We start from the raw sequence: 23,117 nt of genomic DNA, 5'->3' as shown, positions 1-23,117 counted from the left end.
TTTTCATTCGGAACGACTAACTTCTCTTCCGAAGCACCATTCACAAGACTAAAAACGCTGTGTAATCCACCCATTTGAAAAGAGCAACATTTCACCGTGGCTTGTTGTTAGTTACGTTTAATGTCGTCTTTTTACTTCACGGGACAATTGCAAACGTTTACACATGCAAAAACCTATTCAACACGCCCATGTTAACTTCAAATAAGCGCATTACTGTGGTTTAACGTTACATTAAGGTACACGTTTCATAGATTTCTTTTAATGGCTTATAAAAGAGAGAAAGACCGTGCGATCTCATTGTAGTTGCTTTTGACATTGTGTTTTATGGATTAAACAAGGTGAAAGACCACGTTCACTTAAATTTCCCTCAGACATATCATACAACGCTTATTCGATGTACATTTGTGTAAATACATACATTTTAAATAAACCATTTACACTAGAGACCGGGAGTACCGCGGGACCCAACGCAACAGGGGGCGGCACGGGACAACCCTTGATGGGCGAGTGCGGGACATAATATGTCTTCTCAACTAAGCCCAAGCAATAAAATTAGTTCAACTTAAATATTTTTGCCCTTCCAACATTTTGTTAATTAGATTTTTTACGGTAGAGTATGCGAAAAGTATCCTATTTTTGAATGTGCTTTTTTTAGCCATTGCAGATCTAATTAAATCAAGGAATGTAAACATTTTTAATTACTTTTTTATCAGTGTTTGATATTGCTTGGGTGAAAAAAATTCACAAAATATAACTGATGATGTTAAGCAAATACAAAACTGCATTAATTTGTTGTAATTGTTTTCTTGCAAGCATGTTTGACGGCATCCCAGGATATGAGGGAATTGCGGCAGGTGGAGGTGGTAAGCAGCACAAAACAATATTAATTATTTTTTTCATGATTATGTATTATTAAATTATTTATTACATCACATTATTTAAGGATTATTGCAAGAATGAATAGGGCCTCTACCATATAACAGTGTCACGTTCCCTCTCGGGAGACACAAGGAGCGAGGAGACGTAGGGGTTCCAATAACCACATTTATTTGGAGAGACACACAAGGAGACGAGGAGCTTGGGGAGAGACGAACATCAATGACGTTTAAGACCGGACACAGGGGCTAGGAAACACAGGGACTATAAACACTGGGAAATTAGCAAGGAAGAACAGAAACAGGTGTGGGGCAATCACATGCAGGGCTGGGGACACATTAACTATTAATTAAAGGGACGAGGATGGCCAAATAGGGACACGAGAGGAAGGGAAACACAAGACAAGGACTGACATTACGCCCCCCTCCGGAAGGCGTGTCCTCACGCCTAACACCATCCAATGGGGAGGGGGGGTGGGCGCTCTGGAGGCCTCCAGGGCGGTGCCCGTTCCAGGGGCCATGGCGGGTCAGGGGACTCGGGAGGCCATGGCGGGTCAGGAGACTCGGGAGGCCAGGGCGGATCTGGAGACTCGGGAGGCCAGGGCGGATCTGGAGACTCGGGAGGCCACGGCCTATTTTTTTTCGGGCCTGAGGGGTTCTGTGGCCTTGGCCCTTGGCCCGGCCACACAGGCTGTGACCCTCTTACCCCCCCCCAAAATTTTCTTGGGGAAGCTCCCCTCTGGGAGCCACAGAGGAGCGGGCTCTGTCGGGCGCTCTTGCAGCGCGGACTCTGTCGGGCGCTCTTGCAGCGCGGACTCTGTCGGGCGCTCTTGCAGCGCGGACTCTGTCGGGCGCTCTTGCAGCGCGGACTCTGTCGGGCGCTCTTGCAGCGCGGGGATGGACAGAACCTGCGTGGAGCCGGCACGGGAGGGCACGTGCGTGGAGCCGGCACTTGGGGGCGCTCGGGAAGCGCGGACACTTGGGGGCGCTCTTGCAGCGCGGGGCTGGACGGGACCAGCGGGAACTCAGGAGGGCTGGACGGGACCAGCGGGAACTCAGGAGGGCTGGACGGGACCAGCGGGAACTCAGGAGGGCTGGACGGGACCAGCGGGAACTCAGGAGGGCTGGACGGGACCAGCGGGAACTCAGGAGGGCTGGACGGGACCAGCGGGAACTCAGGAGGGCTGGACGGGACCAGCGGGAACTCAGGAGGGCTGGACGGGACCAGCGGGAACTCAGGAGGGCACGTGCGTGGAGCCGGCACGTGGGGGCGCTCGGGAAGCGCGGACACTTGGGGGCGCTCTTGCAGCGCGGGGCTGGACGGAACCAGCGGGAACTCAGGAGGGCTGGACGGAACCAGCGGGAACTCAGGAGGGCTGGACGGAACCAGCGGGAACTCAGGAGGGCTGGACGGAACCAGCGGGAACTCAGGAGGGCTGGACGGAACCAGCGGGAACTCAGGAGGGCTGGACGGAACCAGCGGGAACTTAGGAGGGCTGGACGGAACCAGCGGGAACTCAGGAGGGCTGGACGGAACCAGCGGGAACTCAGGAGGGCTGGACGGAACCAGCGGGAACTCAGGAGGGCACGAGCGTGGAGCCGGCACTGGAGGGCACGTGCGTGGAGCCGGCACTGGAGGGCACGTGCGTGGAGCCGGCACTGGAGGGCACGTGCGTGGAGCCGGCACTGGAGGGCGCTCTGGAAGCGCGGACACTTGGGGGCGCTCTTGCAGCGCGGGGCTGGACGGAACCAGCGGGAACTCAGGAGGGCTGGACGGAACCAGCGGGAACTCAGGAGGGCTGGACGGAACCAGCGGGAACTCAGGAGGGCTGGACGGAACCAGCGGGAACTCAGGAGGGCTGGACGGAACCAGCGGGAACTCAGGAGGGCTGGACGGAACCAGCGGGAACTCAGGACGGCTGGGCGGAACCAGCGGGAACTCAGGACGGCTGGGCGGAACCAGCGGGACTTCAGGACGGCCGGGCGGAACCAGCGGGACTTCAGGACGGCTGGGCGGAACCAGCGGGACTTCAGGACGGCTGGGCGGAACCAGCAGGAACTCAGGAGTCCACCTGCGAGGAGCAGGCACTGGAGGGCGCTCTGGAAGCGCGAGTTCGCGGGGGCGCTCTGGAAGCGCGAGCGGCGGCGGGCTCGGGAGAGCCGCGGACGACGGCGGGCTAGCTTCGACTCGGGCCCGGAAGTCTCCCAGACACCGGTATATCCCCAGCCTCCAGGTCAATCCCGTGGTGTCTGGGAGGTTCATGGGGCGGTGGTGACAGGCCCCGAGCCGGAAGAGCTGGAGGATGACAGCGTCGTGCAGCTCCGCCTTCCCGGCCAGCTCGCAGAACTCCTCCGTGTACTCCACGAAGGGGAGGTCCCGCAAAACGAGGGCGCCGAGGCGGGCGGTGAACTCCATCGCCGGGGAGGGAGCGGGAAAAAAGGAGCTAACAAAAAACTTTCAAAAGCGGGAAAAAAAGGCGGGGGTGGAAAAGCGCCGCTTACTTCTGTTTGGGTCCGGTCTTCTGTCACGTTCCCTCTCGGGAGACACAAGGAGCGAGGAGACGTAGGGGTTCCAATAACCACATTTATTTGGAGAGACACACAAGGAGACGAGGAGCTTGGGGAGAGACGAACATCAATGACGTTTAAGACCGGACACAGGGGCTAGGAAACACAGGGACTATAAACACTGGGAAATTAGCAAGGAAGAACAGAAACAGGTGTGGGGCAATCACATGCAGGGCTGGGGACACATTAACTATTAATTAAAGGGACGAGGATGGCCAAATAGGGACACGAGAGGAAGGGAAACACAAGACAAGGACTGACAAACAGCACTCAAAAGTTTGGGGTGGGTTAATTTTTTGAAACTGAAGAGTTGCCCACCAAGGCTGCATTTATTTGATCAAAAATAAAAATAACAATATTGTGAAATATTATTACAATTTAAAATACATTTTCAATTTTAATATATTTTAATTGTTTATTCCTGTGATGGAAAAGCTGAATTTTAAGAAAGTTCAGAAAAATTTATTTGAAATATAAATTTTGTTTATATACACTTTTGATCAATTTAATGCATAACTTTGAATGCACAAAAGTATTAATTTCTTAAAATCTTACTGACCTCAATTTTTGGAAATGGTAGTGTGAGTGTGAGTGTGTGTGTGTGTGTGTGTGTGTATACACATGCATGCTTAAGTGCCCTCTAGAAGCTTGCATTCTGCAAGTGAACGTCACTTTATTGTACCATCCCAAAGAGGCACAAAATCACTTTCACAGACTTTTAAATTAAATGTTCCCTCCTGGTGGAATGACCTGCTCAACTCAACTCATCTTCAAGAATCGGCTAAAAACACATCTCTTCCATCTTTATTTAACCCTAGCAATCTCTATTCAAATTCTATTCTTTAAAAAAAAACATTCCGCTTTTAGACTTGCACACTATTCATTTACTAACTGCTTGTTTTCTTTTAAAAAACACTAGCTTCTCTATTATTTTTGTTTTTTTTTATTTATTAAACAATTAACAAAAGGAAAAAAAGCCTCTAACATTAGCTTGCTCTATACTTTTTCTATTCAATCTGTTTTCTTTTTATTTATTATATAATTTATTTTTAAAAACCTTGCTACATGTACTGTGTTAGGCTAACTGAGACTTCTCATTATAGCACTTATAGCACATATTGCTCTTTTGTTGATTTTGATTGCTTCCATTGTCCTCATTTGTAATAAGTCACTTTGGATAAAAGCGTCTGCTAAATGACTAAAAATGTAAATGTAAATATACTGTTTCATTATATGACTAACTATATAATTGCAGGGTCTCGCTTGCTAGGGATCCAAGTACATGTAGCCTAACCCTTTTTGTCAGAAATGGAAAGAAATGAAAAAAAGTATTAAGAGTACTAAACAGTTGATGTGCTAACTTTCATGGTAGCAGTGGTATAGCTTCAAGATTTAAAAATTTGGTTGCTGACAGGTTGCTGGAGTTATAACAGTGGTTTCTTGTGAATGTTCTTGTAACAGGTGCGTATTTTCCTCCTCCAATGCCCTCTGTGCCGATGCCTGTGCCTGAACACGCTTCCAGCCATCCAGAGTGGCAGTATGTTTTTCTCTGTCAAGTCACATTTATTTATCGGCTATAGCTCTTTATACAATACAGGTTGTTTTAGGAAACAATTTCCAGCTAGTGTAAATCAAGTTTTTAACACTGTTTACATGCCTGTCTGGTGTTTTTAATAGTCAAGCCAAAGGCAAATGATATCAGTTATCATGCCTGACATTGTAGAGAGCGATACATAAAATGCATTTCCATTCTGATACATCGACTTCTAAATGACCCTGTATCTGCCCATACATATATGGGTACAGTAATGAGCATGATGTTATTGTTTACATGGTCGTTAATGTGGGTAGCCACGCCATCGTTTTCAAAAGTCTCCGTTTTGGTCAGTTTACACGTTTACTGTTTCAAACTAAAACGGGGTCTGCAGCATTTTTAAAAGTCTCCATTTTCGACCTTGAAAACGCAGGAGTAGTGTAAACGGTAGGCGTATCCTTTGCAAACATTATGCATTTTAAAACCAAAATGCACTAGTGTAAACAGGGCCTGAGCAAAAGCGGAGCCGGCAGTCAGAGCTGCTGTGATTGAGTGGAGGTGGGGACTCATTTGCATATTCATGATCTTCGTATATGAAATGAGGTAGACTTATATTCAAGCCATTTTAAGGCATGGAGAAATAATTTTCACGAAAAAAGTTTAAATGTCATTTTGATTATTAAACATGAGTTTTAAGAAATAAAACAAGGATTTTAATGTTGTAAAATAAAATTAATCAATTATGAAACAGACGATCATATGAATGGTCCTTCAGATAAGTTCAATAACAGTGTTGATGTTTTCTCATCCGGTAGTGTCAGTGCAGTTAAATTGAAATTACTGAATATGAATTACTTTTCATAAATTAATGCACTTTGTACTTAACATGTTGATTTCTCAAACTGACTCCTGTTGCATGTTCATATAATGTATTATTCAACATGTCTGCATGTATATCAATATCTTCCTGTTAGCAACAACATTCCTTCCATCTCAGAGGAAAGAGCGCATCAAGCTTTTGAAGAGTACGTCTCCAGCAAGTGCTGCTATAGTTCTGCCCCGGTCAGAGAGGGGGTCATAACTAATATGGAGTCCTTTAATACCTACAGGGTGAGACATAATTCATTTTGAGCATGTGAAGCAGAAATGTACAAGTAAATATGCATAAATGTGGAGTTGTTTTGGCTTTAAGGAGCCAAATGTTGATAGATGTATTCATGAGGTCTGTCTTTTTGTTCTCAGTATCGTTTGGAGACATTCACAGAGTCCAGATCTACTAAATTGAGTCAGGAGCCTTACACAGGTACTGACAGTCAATAAAGAGATGCTTGTTTAGGCTGCGTTTTATTTGCTGAATGAAATCCAATACTTGGTGCATTAATACATGATGCATTTCAGAACATTTTGCTTTCGACAACCATTTGTAAAATGAAGAAACTTCTATCCCTTAATCAGTAGAAAACTGCCACAAATACATGATTCATATATTCTTCTGAGATTACAACTATTTGTTCAATTCTAAGCTGATTTTCACATGTAAGCTCAAATCTCTCTCAGGACAGCGTGTTGATGCTGGTATTCAGCGTCCTCCAGGACCGTGGGAGATCGCAGCTCAACCTCCGTCCTACTTTACTGATCACAAGGAGACCATTAGAGTGCCTTACACTTCCTCAGTCAAGGTTTAATCAGACACTGTCCACAAAAATAGCCAATGCAAACAACAGAGCCTGCAGCAAATACTGTATCAGAAAAAATTTTCATGAAACATAATCATCTTTTACTATGAAGCTTTTGGTAGCACTTGAAGATCTTGAAGACTTTTAGTTAAAAAAAAAAAAAATATTATGATGTATTATCAAAATGATGTCTTGTCGTATCCTAGAAATGTAACCCGTGCGGTGGAATGGGAAAAAACTCCTGTCCTTCCTGCACTGGAACTGGAAGTGTAAGTGACATCTTATTGTGTTTGGATCAAATTATTAGAGAAGGTTATATTATCGTGTGTGAAATGCCTCTTTTATGTTGGTCTTAATGCAGAAAGTGTGCTCTGGATGTAACGGTTCTCATCAACGTCCTGATAATGAGTCCTGCGATAAATGTGACTATAGCGGACGTGAAAAGTAAGTCTGCCATTCTCCATGGTAACTTTTATTTGTATTTTTCAAACTTTTGATGAAATGTTAGCTAAATGAGCAATGGCTTGAGGTTTCTAACATTTTACAAACATTAAATACATAATGATTCAAATTACTGTCCAAAACTGCAGAGCAATAAATGACCAAAAGAGCTAGAATCTCCAGGAAGATAATGTGCATGCATTAATGTTAATATCTTAACAGAAATATTCCAATAGCAAGTAAAGCATGTAAAGGGCTTTTACTAAATGAAGGCTTAACCAACTTATAACTTTGGGTAGCACTTCACAAAAAGGCTCCATTTGTTGAATGTGAACTAACAATGAAAATTACTTGCATAGTATTAATCTTAGTTAAATGTTAATTTCTTAATTTACTAAGTCATTATTAAAATCTAAAGATGTATCTGTTCATATCATACTGTATCTGTTCATGCACCTGAGCTCACATGAACTAACAGTAAAGTGAATAGGTATATATGTATGTATATAGCCTACATATGATCAAATAATCTTTAGTCTGATACAGTGTAAATAACTCTTTAAGTGATTGATTTTTGAGCCTTTTTGTGCATTTCAGAATCAAAATAATATAAAAGTGTTAAAAAATAATTGTTACATTTTAAATGTCATCTCACTATTACAATGACATTTGAATGCTAGGCTATGTAGTTTGCTATAGTAATTTCCCCAGGAGAACGTCTACAATATAAAATGTGACATAAATGTGAAGTAATGAGAAAATCAAAAGCGTGTTTTGAGAAAGAAACGCATCTATTTATTTTTTAAGATTTTTTTTAACACTTAAATATACCTACTCTGTCAAAATCTTAAGACTTTTTCCACTCTTTGGCATTTGCAAAGACACAAACTTATTTGTGACTGATTTATAAGTATCAAAAGAACTCATAACAGGATAAATCCTTTTGATTATTATGAATCTTTGATTCCTCATGTCTCTGACTACACTGGTTATTGTGTGTGCAGCAAAGACTTCCCAATAGAGAAAAGTGTTGTCTATTGATTTAGCTTTGTCTCTCATCACATTTGATTCAGACTCTAAGTTCAACTGCCATGGTGTCCTTCACTAATGTTCTACTTCTGCAGTCTTTAAACAGATGTAAATGCATCCAGTAGAGGACAGCTGTGGTTTGATATTTCCTAAGCATTTGTCTGATAACTTTCAGATGTAGTTCATGTAGCGGCAGCGGCTTTCAGAACTGTGGCACCTGTGATGGAAAGGGACAGCTGCTCGTCTTCATCAACCTCAAAGTTAAATGGTATTATTATCACTTAATATCATTATTTCACTGATAATACCCTGTACACTTGGTCAAACTCAACTGTCTCATTCTGAAAGCTACGTTTTGGGCCATTTCAGGAGCACTGAGAAGGACGATTATGTAGCGCAAGATTCAAGTGGACTGAGTTCAGAAAAGCTGGGGAAGGTTTCAGGAAAGGAGCTCTTCAAAGACGCCCAGATTATGGTAGGAACAGATGAGTACAGAACATACTCAGAAGCGGAAGATGATATATGTGCAATATGGTTGTATGTTTACTGTAGGTCTATCCAGTGATGGGTTTCCCTGATGTTTCTGTTGTGCAAGCATCTGAACGTTTAATAAGAGACCATCAGGTGAAATACACCAAGAACTCCCGCATATTACAGCAGGTAACTATTGTATTTTATTGACAGTTGCATTATGTCATCATGATCACTTGATACCGATGAATCCTGAATGTGGTTCTTTAAATCAATCTCCTCTTGTTTCAGAGGCAGACGATTGAGCTCATTACCATAACGAGAGTGAATTACACATGGAAAGAGAAGCCTTATGTTTACTATGTGTATGGAAATGAGTTGAAAGTGAACGCTGACTATCCCGCCACCTGCTGCTGTTCTGTCATGTAACTTTATATGTTCGTTCAGCACTGTACATGCATCAAACATCAAAACTGCTGACTGTACATCTCACATTCATCACAAACCTGACAACACCTGTCAGAGATGGCTATTATTCCATATTTTAAAACTGTTTAGGCAAAAATATATTATGATCATGTAAATTTTCGTAAGATTTTAAAAAACTATGAATATTACAACTTATTTTAATGCTAGTTTACGCAAATGTTCTGAGGAAGAGTTCTGCAATGTAGCCTGCATGCCTTTTTATTTTTGTAAAAATAAATAGATCAGATGCGAATACTGTTTAAACATGTAAGCATGAGATTACTTTTTCACACTTCAGGTTCAAGTTAGAAATCACTGGTGTCTAAATATTGAGTTATACTTGCACAGTTTGAAGGGGATGAAAGAAGCAAAGAAGTGTTCATTGGTGACCAAACGTAGGGGTCCTTATTTGAATGTATAAAGTAAATGAATAAATATGAATTTAAAAAAAGAATTGCATGTAACATTCACTGACACAGTAACCTCATTAGGCTTAAAGGAATAGTTCACACAAAATTGTAAATTGTCTCAAACTAATTTACATCTTGTATGGCCTGAAGGTGTTACTTCATCAGAACAAATTTGGAGAAATTAGCATTAAATTACTTGTTCACCAATGGATCCTCTGCAGTGAATGGGTGCCGTCAGAATGAGAGCCCAAACAGCTGATAAAAACATCACAATAATCCCCAAGTAATCCACAGGACTCCAGTCTGCATAACAGGATGGATGTGTCATCCACGGCTGCTACACCACTGTAGCAATCCCTCTACTGATTCTGAACTGGTTTATTGTCACTTATGCTGAATTCACACTGGATAATTTGCAAAGTCCTTGGATCACGTTGTTTTCACACTGCACGACTATCTAGGGGTGTGCGATATTGAAAAAAAAATGATATCTTTATATTTTTGGGGATTTTTTCGATAACGATAATTAGACAATATTTTGCAGTATGTTATTGTGCTGATATCTGAGTACCATGGACAGCTGCAGTTTTTGATGTTCTTCATATTCTGTGTGGTCAGTTCAAATCAGTAATAGAAATTAATCTTATCATATAACTTTAAATTGATTTTTACCTTTTATGGGAAATTTTACCTTTAATAAAGCCATTTTTTTCTAAAAGTATGCATCTTTTGAGTCAAATTGTTACATTTAGGCTGTTACCAAACAAATGAAACCAGTATCAACAAAATTAATCTTTGCAGAAGTTGCACCTTAAGTGGCATTTAGATGTATTTACACACTGTTTAATGCAGCTCAGAGGGACATGGAGTGCTTTAACCAGTTACAAATGCATAATGTTTTGATATTTTAAACATAAAACATTAAATACTGATATTTGAAATTCTTTTAAAATGAACAGACACTATGAATGTGAAATTAAAATCGCCAGTAGGTGGCAGCACGTCACTATTAAAAAGTGGGAAGTCGTGGCCTAATGGTTAGAGATTCGGACTCGTAATCCAAAGGCTGTGGGTTTGAGTCTCGGGCCGGCAGGGATTGTAGGTGGGGGGAGTGAATGTCCAGCGCTCTCTCCACCCTCAATACCACGACTGAGGTGCCCTTGAGCAAGGCACCAAACCCCCAACTGCTCCCCGGGCGCCGCAGCATAAATGGCTGCCCACTGCTCCGGGTGTGTGTTCACGGTGTGTGTGTGTGTGTGTGTGTGTGTGTGTGTTCACTGCTGTGTGTGTGCACTTTGGATGGGTTAAATGCAGAGCACAAATTCCGAGTATGGGTCATCATACTTGGCCGTATGTCACGTCACTTTCACTATTAACAAGTGAGTCATTACGACTTAACCGAATCATTTAAACGATTGATTCATTAAAGAACGAAACAACATCGTCATGTTGCTCAGAGAGAGAAGGGGCTGCAGACTTGCACTTGCACTCTCAGTACTTGCACTCTCGGTACTCTCGGTACTTGCACTCTCGGTACTTGCACTCTCAGTACTTGCACTCTCGGTACTTGCACTCTCGGTACTTGCACTCTCGGTACTTGTACTCTCGGTACTTGCACTCTCGGTACTTGCACTCTCGGTACTTGCACTCTCGGTACTTGCACTCTCGGTACTTGTACTCTCGGTACTTGCACTCTCGGTACTTGCACTCTCGGTACTTGTACTCTCGGTACTTGCGCTTCCACGAGTGACGTCACTTGCACTCTTTTTTATTTTGTTCTATTCACTGATTATTTTTTGTTTGAATCGCTCAACATTTTACAGTAGCCAGGTGGTGAAGACAACAAAAAATAAACTAAATTATAATGGCACTTGCAATCGCCGCTATCTGCGACGTCACTTGCATTAAACACGAATCGTGTGCATTGCCATTGGAGACAAGACGCTGTGGTGGTTAAACGATTAAAACTAATTTAGTACAATAACGAACAGGGTGCTACAAGTCATCAGAATATAAACGCAATGCACAAAGTTTCTCGTTAAGCATTTTCCTCCCGCAGACAACCATAAACACTTAAGCATAGGCAAAATGATGATAATAACCCAGCAAGAATAACACAGAAATACAAAAATGCAAACATATAAATGGTAAAAATAACTATATCTTGGGTTTTCTCAACAACCCAGACTGCTGGGTTAAAATGTGTAAACCAGCATGCTGGGTTACTTTAACCCAGCATGTATTCTCTCCAATATTTATCCAGTTCTGGGTTGCCAATTGGGTTATTTTAAACCCAGCCATTTTTAGAGTGTGAGTCACTTTGCCACACATACTCTGCAGTTTTCTTGTTAACACAGGAAGTCAATACTTTCCTATACATGATAGAAAAACGCCACTGTGTCTAACAACGTCTCAGCTGTGAGCTTGTGGTTCTGTTAAGTCTGTTAAGTATTAAGACTCAGTCGCTGTTACCCGTGTGTCTCAGAAAGCTGTATGCTAGTCTCTAATCTATGACAGCGTGAACCAGCTTTATATCCTTTTATTGGCCCTTTGGTCAGCTTTCAGTAAGTGGATTACATTTCTTTGCCTCACATTTTGTGTCTATATAAAATACCATCAGTATAATATTGTCTGTGTTTTTGTACAGATGCGTCTGATGCATGGTACGTTGCTACAATGACAGGTGAATCATCTAGTAACTTCAATCGCTTTTCTGTCAATGTTCTTATTCTATTTTAAAGAACATGGATACGAGTTTATATAATTTCACTATGTTTTTGTACAGTTTCTCCTGATGCATGGCATAGTAATACTACTTCAGTGACAGGTGCATCATCTAATAACTTTATTCTATACATTTCTGTCAATTTTTTTAAAGAAATATTTGAAAGTGTAAAAATGCAAGTTAATATAATTTTGCTGTGTTTGTGTACAGATTCCCCTGGTGCATGGCATAATAATACTACTAAAACTACTTCAGTGATAGGTGCGTCATCTAATGACATTAATCTATATATTTCTAGGGGTGGGAGAAAAAAAATAGATTCTCCGACGCATCGCGATTCTCTCTTCAACGATTCTAAATATTTCAGAATCGATTCTGAGCTTGTTTTTTCCCCGCATATGGCACATGTGTGCCCTAGAGACACGGCGGACTTCTTTGCACAGAATTTGTGCTGTGAGACACATGCGCATTGCTTGACAGTGTATGCTTCCACCCGCTGTGTTTTACTTTAGATATGCTTTCATTTATTCCGTTTGGAATGCAGTACTATTAGATGCACGAAACTCGCGCACTTACTTACACGTGCGCTTTGTGTTTGTTTGTCCTGAAGCTCGACTGCGGCTGCGGTTAAATGCACTCGCATTTTCGAATACTTTTATAAGAAATTGATGTAGGCTACACACGGTCAGTTATGTTTTCAGAGCAGGATAAAACATCTGATATATCGAAATAGATCTGTTCATTAGTGTGAATGCAGCCTGTTAAAGCTGCCACTGTCTATGATCACATCAGTAATAATCAATAATGCTGAGGAAAAAGAAAAAAAACATAACTATTGTCTGTAAACTTTCAGATACTTAAAGAACAATTAATTAAAAAAAGTTATAAAAAAATAAAATAAAAAAAGTAGCCGGCTTATATAAGTAAATTTTGCATTAAAAAAATAAATAAAATGTACATGAAAATGTACCCATGTGCAGTAATATTCAAAACTGAGAATGTGACGCATCTGATATTGAGATGATACTGATAATCGTAATTGAATTGAATTGTGAAACCAGTGAAGATCTCACACCCCTATTTTAAAGATGGCATTACTGACATACAAAGATTCCAACTATAAACAAAAAGCATAGAAACTGCAATTTTAGTTAAAATGTAAAGTTGTAAAGATGCATTTGCACAGCAGAAGAATTATTTGGGGAAAAGATGTAGATCAATCGGATCGTGACTCCCAGAATCGGGAATCGAATCGGATCGGATCCTGAAGTGCCTGAAGATTCCCACCCCTATATATTTCTGTCAGCTTTTTAAAAAATAAATATTTGAAAGTGGAAAAATTCAAGTTAATATAATTTTGCTGTGTTTGTGTACAGATTCCCCCGGTGCAGTTTTCCCTTTAACAGCAGATGCATAGTCTACAGACTTTAATCTATATATGCACTGACCAAAATATCTGAAAATATCCTTCGCATAGAGTTGATCAGGTTGTTGATTGTGGCCTGTGGAATATTGGTCCACTCCTCTTCAATGGCTGTGCGAAGTTGCTGTATATTGGCAGGAACTGGAACACGCTGTCGTATACGCCGATCCAGAGCATCCCAAACATGCTCAATGGGTGAGTATGCTGGCCATTCAAGAACTGGGATGTTTTCAGCTTCTAGGAATTGTGTGCAACATCATGCTGCAACATGAGGTGATGGTCGTGGATGAATGGCACAACAATGGGCCTCAGGATCTCGTCACGGTATCTCTGTGCATTCAAAATGCCATCAATAAAATGCACCTGTGTCCGGTGTCCATAACATATGCCTGCCCATACCATAACCCTACCGCCACCATGGGCCACTCGATCCACAACATTGACATCAGCAAACCGCTCACCCACACGACGCCGTACACGCTGTCTACCATCTGCCCTGTACAGTGAAAACTGGGATTCATCCGTGAAGAGAACACCTCTCCAAAGTGCCAGACGCCATCGAATGTGAGCATTTGCCCTCTCAAGTCGGTTACGACAACGAACTGCAGTCAGGTCGAGACCCCGATGAGGATGAAGAGCATGCAGATGAGCTTCCCTGAGATGGTTTCTTTGTGCAGAAATTCTTTGGTTATGCAAACCGATTGTTGCAGCAGCTGTCCGGGTGGCTGGTCCCGGAGGTGAAGATGCTGGATGTGGAGGTCCTGGGCTGGTGTGGTTGCACGTGGTCTACGGTTGTGAGTCCGGTTGGATGTACTGACAAATTCTCAGAAATGTCTTTGGAGACGGCTTATGGTAGAGAAATGAACATTCAATTCACGCGCAACAGCTCTGGTGGACATTCCTGCAGTCAGCATGCCAATTGTACACTCCCTCAAAACTTGTGACATCTGTGGCATTGTGCTGTGTGATAAACTGTACATTTTAGAGTGGCCTTTTATTGTGGCCAGCCTAAGGCACACCTGTGCAATAATCATGCTGTCTAATCAGCATCTTGGTATGCCACACCTGTGAGGTGGATGTATTATCTCGGCAAAAGTAGAAGTGCTCACTAACACAGATTTAGACAGATTTGTGAACAATATTTGAGAGAAATAGGCCTTTCGTGTACATAGAAAAAGTCTTAGATCTTTGAGTTCAGCTCATGAAAAATGGGGGCAAAAACAAAAGTGTTGCGTTTATAATTTTGGTCAGTGTATATATATATATACACACTGTATATATATGTATACATATACATATACATATATATATTTTTTTTTTATCTGTTGCCTACGGTGTCTAATAGGCTATAATTTTCCATAGATTCAGACACTAGCTCCTTCCTCATCTACAACAAGGACCACAACAAATGTGTGTATGCAGTGAATGCTACTGTGGTACAAGCTAAACCATGTGATGTATCATCTAAGTCTCAGCGTTTCCGATGGATTTCCTCTTCACAAATCATCAGCCTCTCTTTTAATCTCTGCTTGGGGGCCGAGAACATCACGAACCTGGTCAAAATTATCCTTCTGCCCTGCAATGATCACAGTTCAGTGCAAACCTGGGAATGTAAGGATGATACCTTGTTTGGTTTGAAGGGACATTCACTGCACCTGAACTATGGACATCATGCAAATGATATGATGTTGTATACGGGAAGAGGTGTTTGGAGTCACTGGCTGATTTATGGGACCCAGAAAAATGTATGTTCTCGTAGATGTCAAGGTATGCTCAAAAGTCCACCTGACAGATTTGGCAATTTGGCAATTTGTCATAATGAATAATGCATAGGCTACATCTGATCCTTATCACATAATAAACCCAGACACAGTTTATTTTTGCAATAACACCTGGCTGGATGTACATTATCCCACTAATTAGATAGTTACTTGCCACAATTGTAAATTATTTGAGTTTAAATATTGTATTAGTTCATTAAATGCAAAGCTTCAATTAAGAAAAATCTAATTATAAATCTAAAATCTAAAAAATCACCCAGCTAATATCTTATAATATCTCAATATCTTTAGTGCAACGTAAAATAAATAAAAAATAAATAAATAAAGTAAAATAAACAAAATAAGTAATATTACGAGATTAAAATCATAATATTTTGAGAATAAAATCAAAACTACGAGAATAAAGTCGTAGCCGTATTGTTGAGAATAAAGTCATAGCAGCCATATCACCCCTGCTGGCCTCACTAACACCTCTTCCAGCAGCAACCTAGTTTTCCCAGGAGGTCTCCCATCCAGCTACTGAGTCAGGCTCAACCCTGCTTAGCTTCAGTGGGCAATCGGCCTTGGGCTACAGGGTGATATGGCTGCTGGTGATATACATTACATACATTGTTCTATATATTCCCAGCTCCTATATCTTTGTTTCTGTCGTTGTGTTTGTATTTCCTGCAGTCTTGGATCATCATGAGGAAGGAGTATCTGTTTTCTACATCTACTTTTCCTCCTTCATTGCTGTTGGTCTCTTCATCATGACTGCAGCAGTGATCAGGACCACCATCTGGAGCAAAGCTAAAGGTGTGTTTCACCAGTTATTAATTTAAAGTGGCAATGAATATTACTAAAGGCCTGACGACCACAGTCAGATTAAAACGGAATACACAATGTGCAGAGAGCATCTCTAAATGCTTCTTTATGTATTTAATTTCATTACTGGCTCAATCATCCTCTATTCTGGCTGTTAAAGATGCCTTAAAAGAAGCTCAAAGACTAACATGCAGGCTTTAGTTTTCTGAGCTGTTTGGATCGGAAAAAGTCTACAAGCCAGGACTCGATCTCGAGACACCCATTGTGCAACAGAGCTATATGTGAGCCTTGTTTGTTTACAGCACAACCCGCATTTTATGGACAACATTTTCGTGAACCTAGTAGAGTACAAGGCTGGCTATGCACGAAGGCTATTTCTAAAAAAAAAAAAAGGTCAATTCCGACTTTGCTATGACAATCTGAATCAGCGACTGTAAGTATGTTTTGTTATTAGCTCAAGTATTTGCTATTGACTGTTCAAACGCGGAGTTTTGCGCATAACGCATCTTCAAGTCAAGTCACTATTATTTGTATAGCGCTTTTAACAATGCAAATTGTGTCAAAGCAGCTTTACATCCGCTTGATATAAAGCCGGGTGGCTTTATATCAGCTTTACAGTATTTAGACGGGGAAATAGTGTGTCGAAATAGTGTCATTCTCCTCTTGTCAGACAAAATAGCAGTTTAAATCTAGGCTAAAGCAGAGTCAGATTGTGCAAAGGACTCATCTAGTTCCTGTGGTCTTGTCCCGATGGCCGTCTAGGAGACAGGGTCTTCACTGGTCACGTTGTGTGTGTGTGTGTGTGTGTGTGTGTGTGAGGGGAACAGGGTCACGTCACAGCGGAGTGTTCAGCTCATCAGAAATTGTCTTAACCGTGGCTTGTGTACTGCAAATACAGACGAGCATCATCACTGTGTCTGTCACACGACTCTGTTCCCCTTTCGGGCTTGAACTGATAAAACTAACTTGAAAGCTGAAGCTCGCGATTATGGTAAGGGGCGTTACATTTCTGACGCATACTTGTGGTGTTCGGCCAATCACAATGCACTGGGTCAGTTGGCCAATCAGAGCAGACTGCACTTGTCGGAAGAAGGGGCTTTGTAGAAAACGAAGGGTTTGAGAGAGGCAGGGCATAGAGGAAAGACAATAATGTACAGTATTTGAAAAAGAATGTGTTTTTTGAACACATTATTCACATAATTTTTTGGGATCAGAAGGAAGGCAATGCAAAGACTGTTTTTCCACAACTTGGCACTGCAAAGCATCTTGTTCTATTCGGAGCCATCTTTATCATTTGTTTTCTGCATAGAGCTGCATGTAAACACTACATGTGTGAATCAGTGGGTGGGGCTAAACAGGCAGTGATGTTGAAGCAGGCGTTGATCTTCTTATGCTGCCTTCAATATAAGCTGTTTTTAGACTAACAGCAAAGTTTTAAGTTCTGAAACTTGCAGGATGTTTTATAATACAATGACCTGTCAAACGATCAAGGGAATTTTGGTTCCTCAGTTCATGGCACTTTTAATGCTTTATTCTACATCTACATCTACTTTTTCTCGATTGTTGTTGTTGTTCATCATTTACTAGTTACTAACTCAGTTACTAACTGTCTGCAATTGACAGCACTGACAATTATGAATTTCAAAGCCATACTAGATCCAGCAGTGATGATAACTGACAGTTCACACACTGACAGAATAACCTTGTGTGTGTTTCAGGTAATACAGGTCATGCCATGACCTTCAGAAGGAAAGACTATGAGAATGCATAAAGAACCTTGTGGCTTTCTGAAGAAAGAACAGAAGAGAAGACTAAACGACCTTGAATAAAACATAATAACAATAATAATAATAATATATTTTTTGCAGTTGAAATGAATATTAACTTTATATATATATATATATATATATATATATATATATATATATATATATATATATATATATATATATATATTTTTTTTTTTTTTTTTTTTTTTTTTTTTTACAGCTGTTGTCTTGCAGTTGTAGTTTTTTGACTACATCAAGTATGGGACAGAAGTAGCTTTGCTTTAGTACTGATGAGTGCTGATAATGGATTTCACAGATTGCTTTATTTAATGGTAGCAACACACATTATTATAATCAACTTCATGCTTTATCAGAGTAAAATCTTAAAAATTCAACACATTTTTGTGTTGATTTTGATGTTTGTTTTGGATCATTGTCTTGATGGAAGATCCAAACATGGTCCATTATAAGATTTCTAACAGTCAGGCAGTCAGGTTTAGATTTTTTATCTGTTGGTATTTGAATATATCTGTTGGTTTTTTATCTGTTGGTATTTGAATATATCTGTTGGTTTTTTATCTGTTGGTATTTGATAGAATCCATGATGCCATGCGTCTGAACAAGATGTCCAGGACCTCCGGCAGAAAAATGGGCCCAAAACATTAAAGATCCAGCAGTATATTTAACTGTTGGCATGGGGTACTTTTTATCCCTGTTTGCACAAAACCCATCTGGTGGGTTTGCTGCCAAAAAGCTCTTTTTTTAGGGTGCTTTCACACCTGCCTCATTTAGTTCAGTTGAATCGCACTAGAGTTCGTTTTCCCTCTTGGTGCGGTTCGTTTGGGCAGGTGAGACTGCAGCAATCGCACTCGGGTGCGCACCAAAAGCAGACCAAACAAGCGTACCGAGACCTCCTTGAAGAGGTGGTCTCGGCACGCTTTCAAACGCCTGGAGCGGTTCGTTTGTGGTGAGAACGCGATCCGACCTCAAACAGACCCAACTGCAAAAAGAACTGCGCATTTTTGGACTAAACCAGCAGCAGTAGTCAGCTGCGCTGTGCATTATGGGATGAGGAAGTGTTTGTTGACAGTTTGCAGGTTAGCATGGCAGGTCGCGGACAAAGTGGGTTTTCAGAAATTTGTAATAATAATATAATAGCTGTGTGCTGTCTGCTGCATTTTACTCCTGTCTTTGTTTACTTCTGGGAGCACCGCTGGAATTTTGCCGCATGCTCTTTCTGACCAATCGAAAAGCAGTTTAGGGAATGCGTTCAAAGACACATCTAGCCAAGAAGTGAAGCGGATGTTGTCACGTGACTGCATTTTGGTTCGTTTCAGCTGGTTCGGACCAGAGCAAACAGTGTGGTGTGAAAAGGAACCAAAACAGCTAAAAATAGCTACAATGTATATTTTTTTGTCTTTGGTCCGGACCAAATGAACCGAGCTACAGATGTGAAAGCACCCTTAGTTTCATCTGACCACAGAAGCCAGTGCCATTTGAAGTTCCAGTCGTGTCTGACAACTGAATATGCTGTAGTTTGTTTTTGGATGAGCCAGGAGTTTTTTTTCTTGAAACCAATTTGAACAACATGTGGTGATGTAGGGGCTGTTTGATGTTTTTTTTTTTTTAGGCTTTCTGACCCCAAGACTCAACTAATCTCTGCAATTCTCCAGCTGTGATCCTTGGAGAGTCTTTGGCCACTCAAACTCAAATTAGGATGATATAAACACGTCCTCTTCCAGGCAGTTTCGTAACATCTTTAGTTGATTGGAACCTCTTAATTATTGCCCTAATGTTGGAAATGGGGAATTTCAATGCTTTAGCTCTTTTCTTACAGCCACTTTCTATTTTGTGAAGCTCAACAATCTTGTTCTGCACATCAGAACTATATTCATTGGTTTTACTCCTTGTGATGGATGATTAAGGGAATTTGGACTTTGTGTTCCTCATTTATAATCTTGTGGATCAGGAAGTCATGGCTGGACAATTTCATGTTCATAATCACCCTGGTGTGCTAATTTAAAAAAAAAAAAAAATAGGAATAGGAATATACTTCAGAGATATTTTACTCATAAGAATGTCTAGGGGTGCCAATAATGGTAGCTAAAAACATTTATTTCATAATGTGTGAGTTTCCCCCCACTTTAAATTGTTTTACTTCAATGAACGTTTAGAATTTAATGAATTTTTTAAATGAAAGACCAAAAAGATAAATGATGCAGATATATTTTCACAGCTGCCTTTGCTCATATTTACCAAGGGTGCCAATATTATTGAGCAGCACTGTAATTTGTCCTCTATCTGCATACACACAAACCAGTTTCATATTCATAAGCAGCCAGTAGAACGGCTTTTTTTTTGTTATAGAATGATAGTTAGACACTTCCTCTTTCCCAGGTAAGAAATGTACTTTGCAGAATTTTTATTTCATAATCATGCTATGGTTTTTATCTGTCTACATCCAGTAAGGGGCAGCTTTGTGTTATGATGAGTCTTGATTTTAAAATGTTTTTTTATAATCATGCTTGAACAACTTCTGCAAATTCTTAATGGTTCATTAGTGTAATAAAATTGTAATAATAATAATAATTGCATTACTAGCAATACATATTGGGCCTCATTTACAAAACTAAAGTACGACAAAAAAATTTTTTTAAAAAACTTTATCGTCCATATTAATAAAGAATTTATCAATATGGACGTGAGCGGTGGCTACGATCAAATCTCACATCTGGTCTCAGCTCGTGCACAAAAGTTTTTTTTAGCCTGAACTTGCACACAGCATATAAATTTGGTGGATAATTGTAGAATGACAGCATTTTGTTAATTTAGGTTATTTTCCTGACCGACAACTGAAGCTCATTAGTCGATCACTGACCAGTAAGATTAGAATGTCTTTTTTTTATTATTATTCAAGGCTTTATATGCATGAATAGCAGTGTAAACAACAGACCACGAGGATTCAATCATCGTTTCTGTGAATGGGGAAAAACAGAAATTAAGTCTATAAAAGGAATAAAATAAATGTGTCCCTGGACCACAAAATGGAAACATAAAGGTCAATTTTTAAACTGAAAGCTGAAATCTGAATTGATCTGAAAGCTGACTAAATAAGCTTTCCGTATGGTTTGTTATGATTGGACAATATTTGACTGAGATACAACTATTTGAAAATCTGGAATCTGAGGGTGCAAAAAAATCTAAATATTGAGAACATCGCCTTTAAAGTTGTCCAAATGAAGTCTTTAGCAATGCATATTACTAATCAAAAATTAAGTTTTGATATATTTACGTAAGAAATTTACAAAATATCTTCATGGAACATGCTCTTTACTTAATGTCCTAATGATTTTTGGCATAAAAGTAAAATTTTGACCCAATCAATGTATTTTTGGCTACTGCTACGAATATATCTGTGCTACTAGGGGTGGGCGATATGGAAAAAATATCATATCACAATTTTTTTTTTTTTTTTTTTAGAAATCACGATTCTTTGTCATGTTGGTTTTACTATTTTGGTTTTACAAGTTGTCTGAGCATTACAGCCAAACTAGAAAGACAAAGCATTTCAAGGTAACAAAAAAAAGACATGGCAGATATTTAGGCCAAAGTGGGTGAAGATAAAAATCTGTCATTATTTGATCTTTCTTATTAAAAAATAAGAAGAAAGATACATATTACAAATACACATAATATACCAAACAGTGCTTTATTTTCAGGTACAACAGGTGTATTTAGCAGGAGCATTTAAGAAATTGAATGAACGAATATAATTCCTAATAATATAATTTACTGATTCCTAAAACAACTGTATTAAAGTTTTTCAATCAAGAATAGTGAGTGATTTTTCTCTTTGCATTTTGTATTTTTTTTAACATTAAAGGAATAGTTCCCCCAAAAATAAATATTCTGTCATCTGTCTGTCAATTCTGTCATAATGTTTTATTTTTATACCATCATTTACTCAAAAGTTGTTTTAAACCTGAATGAGTTTCTTTCTTCTGCTGAACATAAATGCTATTTTGGTGGAAAACCAAGCAGTTGCTGGTCCTCAGTGACTTCCATAGGATTTTTCTTTCCTACTATCAAAGTCAATGTGGACCAGCAACTGGTCATTGGTTACCCTCATTCTTCAAAATATCTTATTTTGGGTTCAGCACAAGAAATTAATAGAGGTTTGGGACAATGTGTGAGTGAGTAAATAATGACAGAAATTACATTTTAGGGTGAACTATCCCTTTAATGACAGTCGACAGCATGTTTAGTGTCCTGTCCCGCATTTAATATACAGACACGCATCCGTTTCTCTCTTAACTATTTAATTTTAGAGATAACCAACTGAGTCTGTATGTAAACCTTGTGTGTTTTGACAGTATTAGCGCAAAAGATACTTAGTTGCGTAATCAGGCGCTGTTTGACAGGGTTTTTGTGCGCGCGCTTCAGGTGTATGCGCTCACCTCAGACCAGCGCGTGAATGAAACATTTAACAACTTATTTTTCATTCTTGTTCCGTTTTTTTAATACCGTAAAATTTTAAATATTTGTTGTAGAGTGAGGGGAACTAAATAGGCTGTTTATATTTACCAGTATTTTAATATACATATAAATTACATAAATTAATGTAGCCTATTGTTTGCAATTACAAGGTTAACAGGTGTTTTTGGAGTAAGATCAATTTCTCTTAAATGAGATTACGTCCTCTTTTTGGCTGGGTTTCATTTCTCCGTGTCGAAAACTCTGCTGCCACATTTACAATGTTTTGTATGATTGGATTGCCAGCATACGAATGTTTCATGAATCACACGGAACTCTGATAAATGTGGCCCATTATGTTCAGCTTCTATTTTAAAGTTACATTTTGTCACTGAGAAAAACAATGAATACATTTTTTTCTTTGTGTCAGAGTTGTGACAGCCTCAAACTAAAAGACTTTAAGAACTATACTGATATAAACATATGACATGTTTATATCTGAGACAGATATAATTTAACAATGATATTGGTTTTAAAGCCACTGTGGTTATGTGTGCTTCAGTTCCTCATGAATGTGCAGATGATCTTGAGTTACATTTCCAGAGAAAACTTTTTTTAAATCAAAGCTGACAGGTGTGATATATACACAGAGTCAGTGCATGAAGATCTT

General features: G+C 40.0%; 1 protein-coding gene across 1 annotated transcript; it reads left to right on the top strand.

The window, feature by feature from the left end:
- Nucleotides 1-814: 814 nt before the first annotated feature.
- LOC306849131 (protein SSUH2 homolog) lies at nucleotides 815-9,023 on the top strand (the record flags this gene model as incomplete). Its single annotated transcript, XM_079383974.1, has 11 exons — nucleotides 815-863; nucleotides 4,905-4,980; nucleotides 5,952-6,087; nucleotides 6,220-6,280; nucleotides 6,535-6,656; nucleotides 6,860-6,922; nucleotides 7,015-7,097; nucleotides 8,299-8,391; nucleotides 8,493-8,598; nucleotides 8,676-8,783; nucleotides 8,886-9,023. The coding sequence occupies 11 exons, from the start codon at nucleotides 815-817 to the stop codon at nucleotides 9,021-9,023; spliced, it is 1,035 nt and encodes a 344-aa protein (XP_079240100.1).
- Between the last annotated feature and the right edge of the window lie 14,094 nt (nucleotides 9,024-23,117).

This window comes from Barbus barbus, assembly GCF_936440315.1.
Source record: "Barbus barbus genome assembly, chromosome: 29".
Taxonomy (NCBI): domain Eukaryota; kingdom Metazoa; phylum Chordata; class Actinopteri; order Cypriniformes; family Cyprinidae; genus Barbus; species Barbus barbus.
The sequence above is the reverse complement of the archived record's forward strand: the minus strand, read 5'-3'. Positions and strand labels throughout refer to the sequence as shown.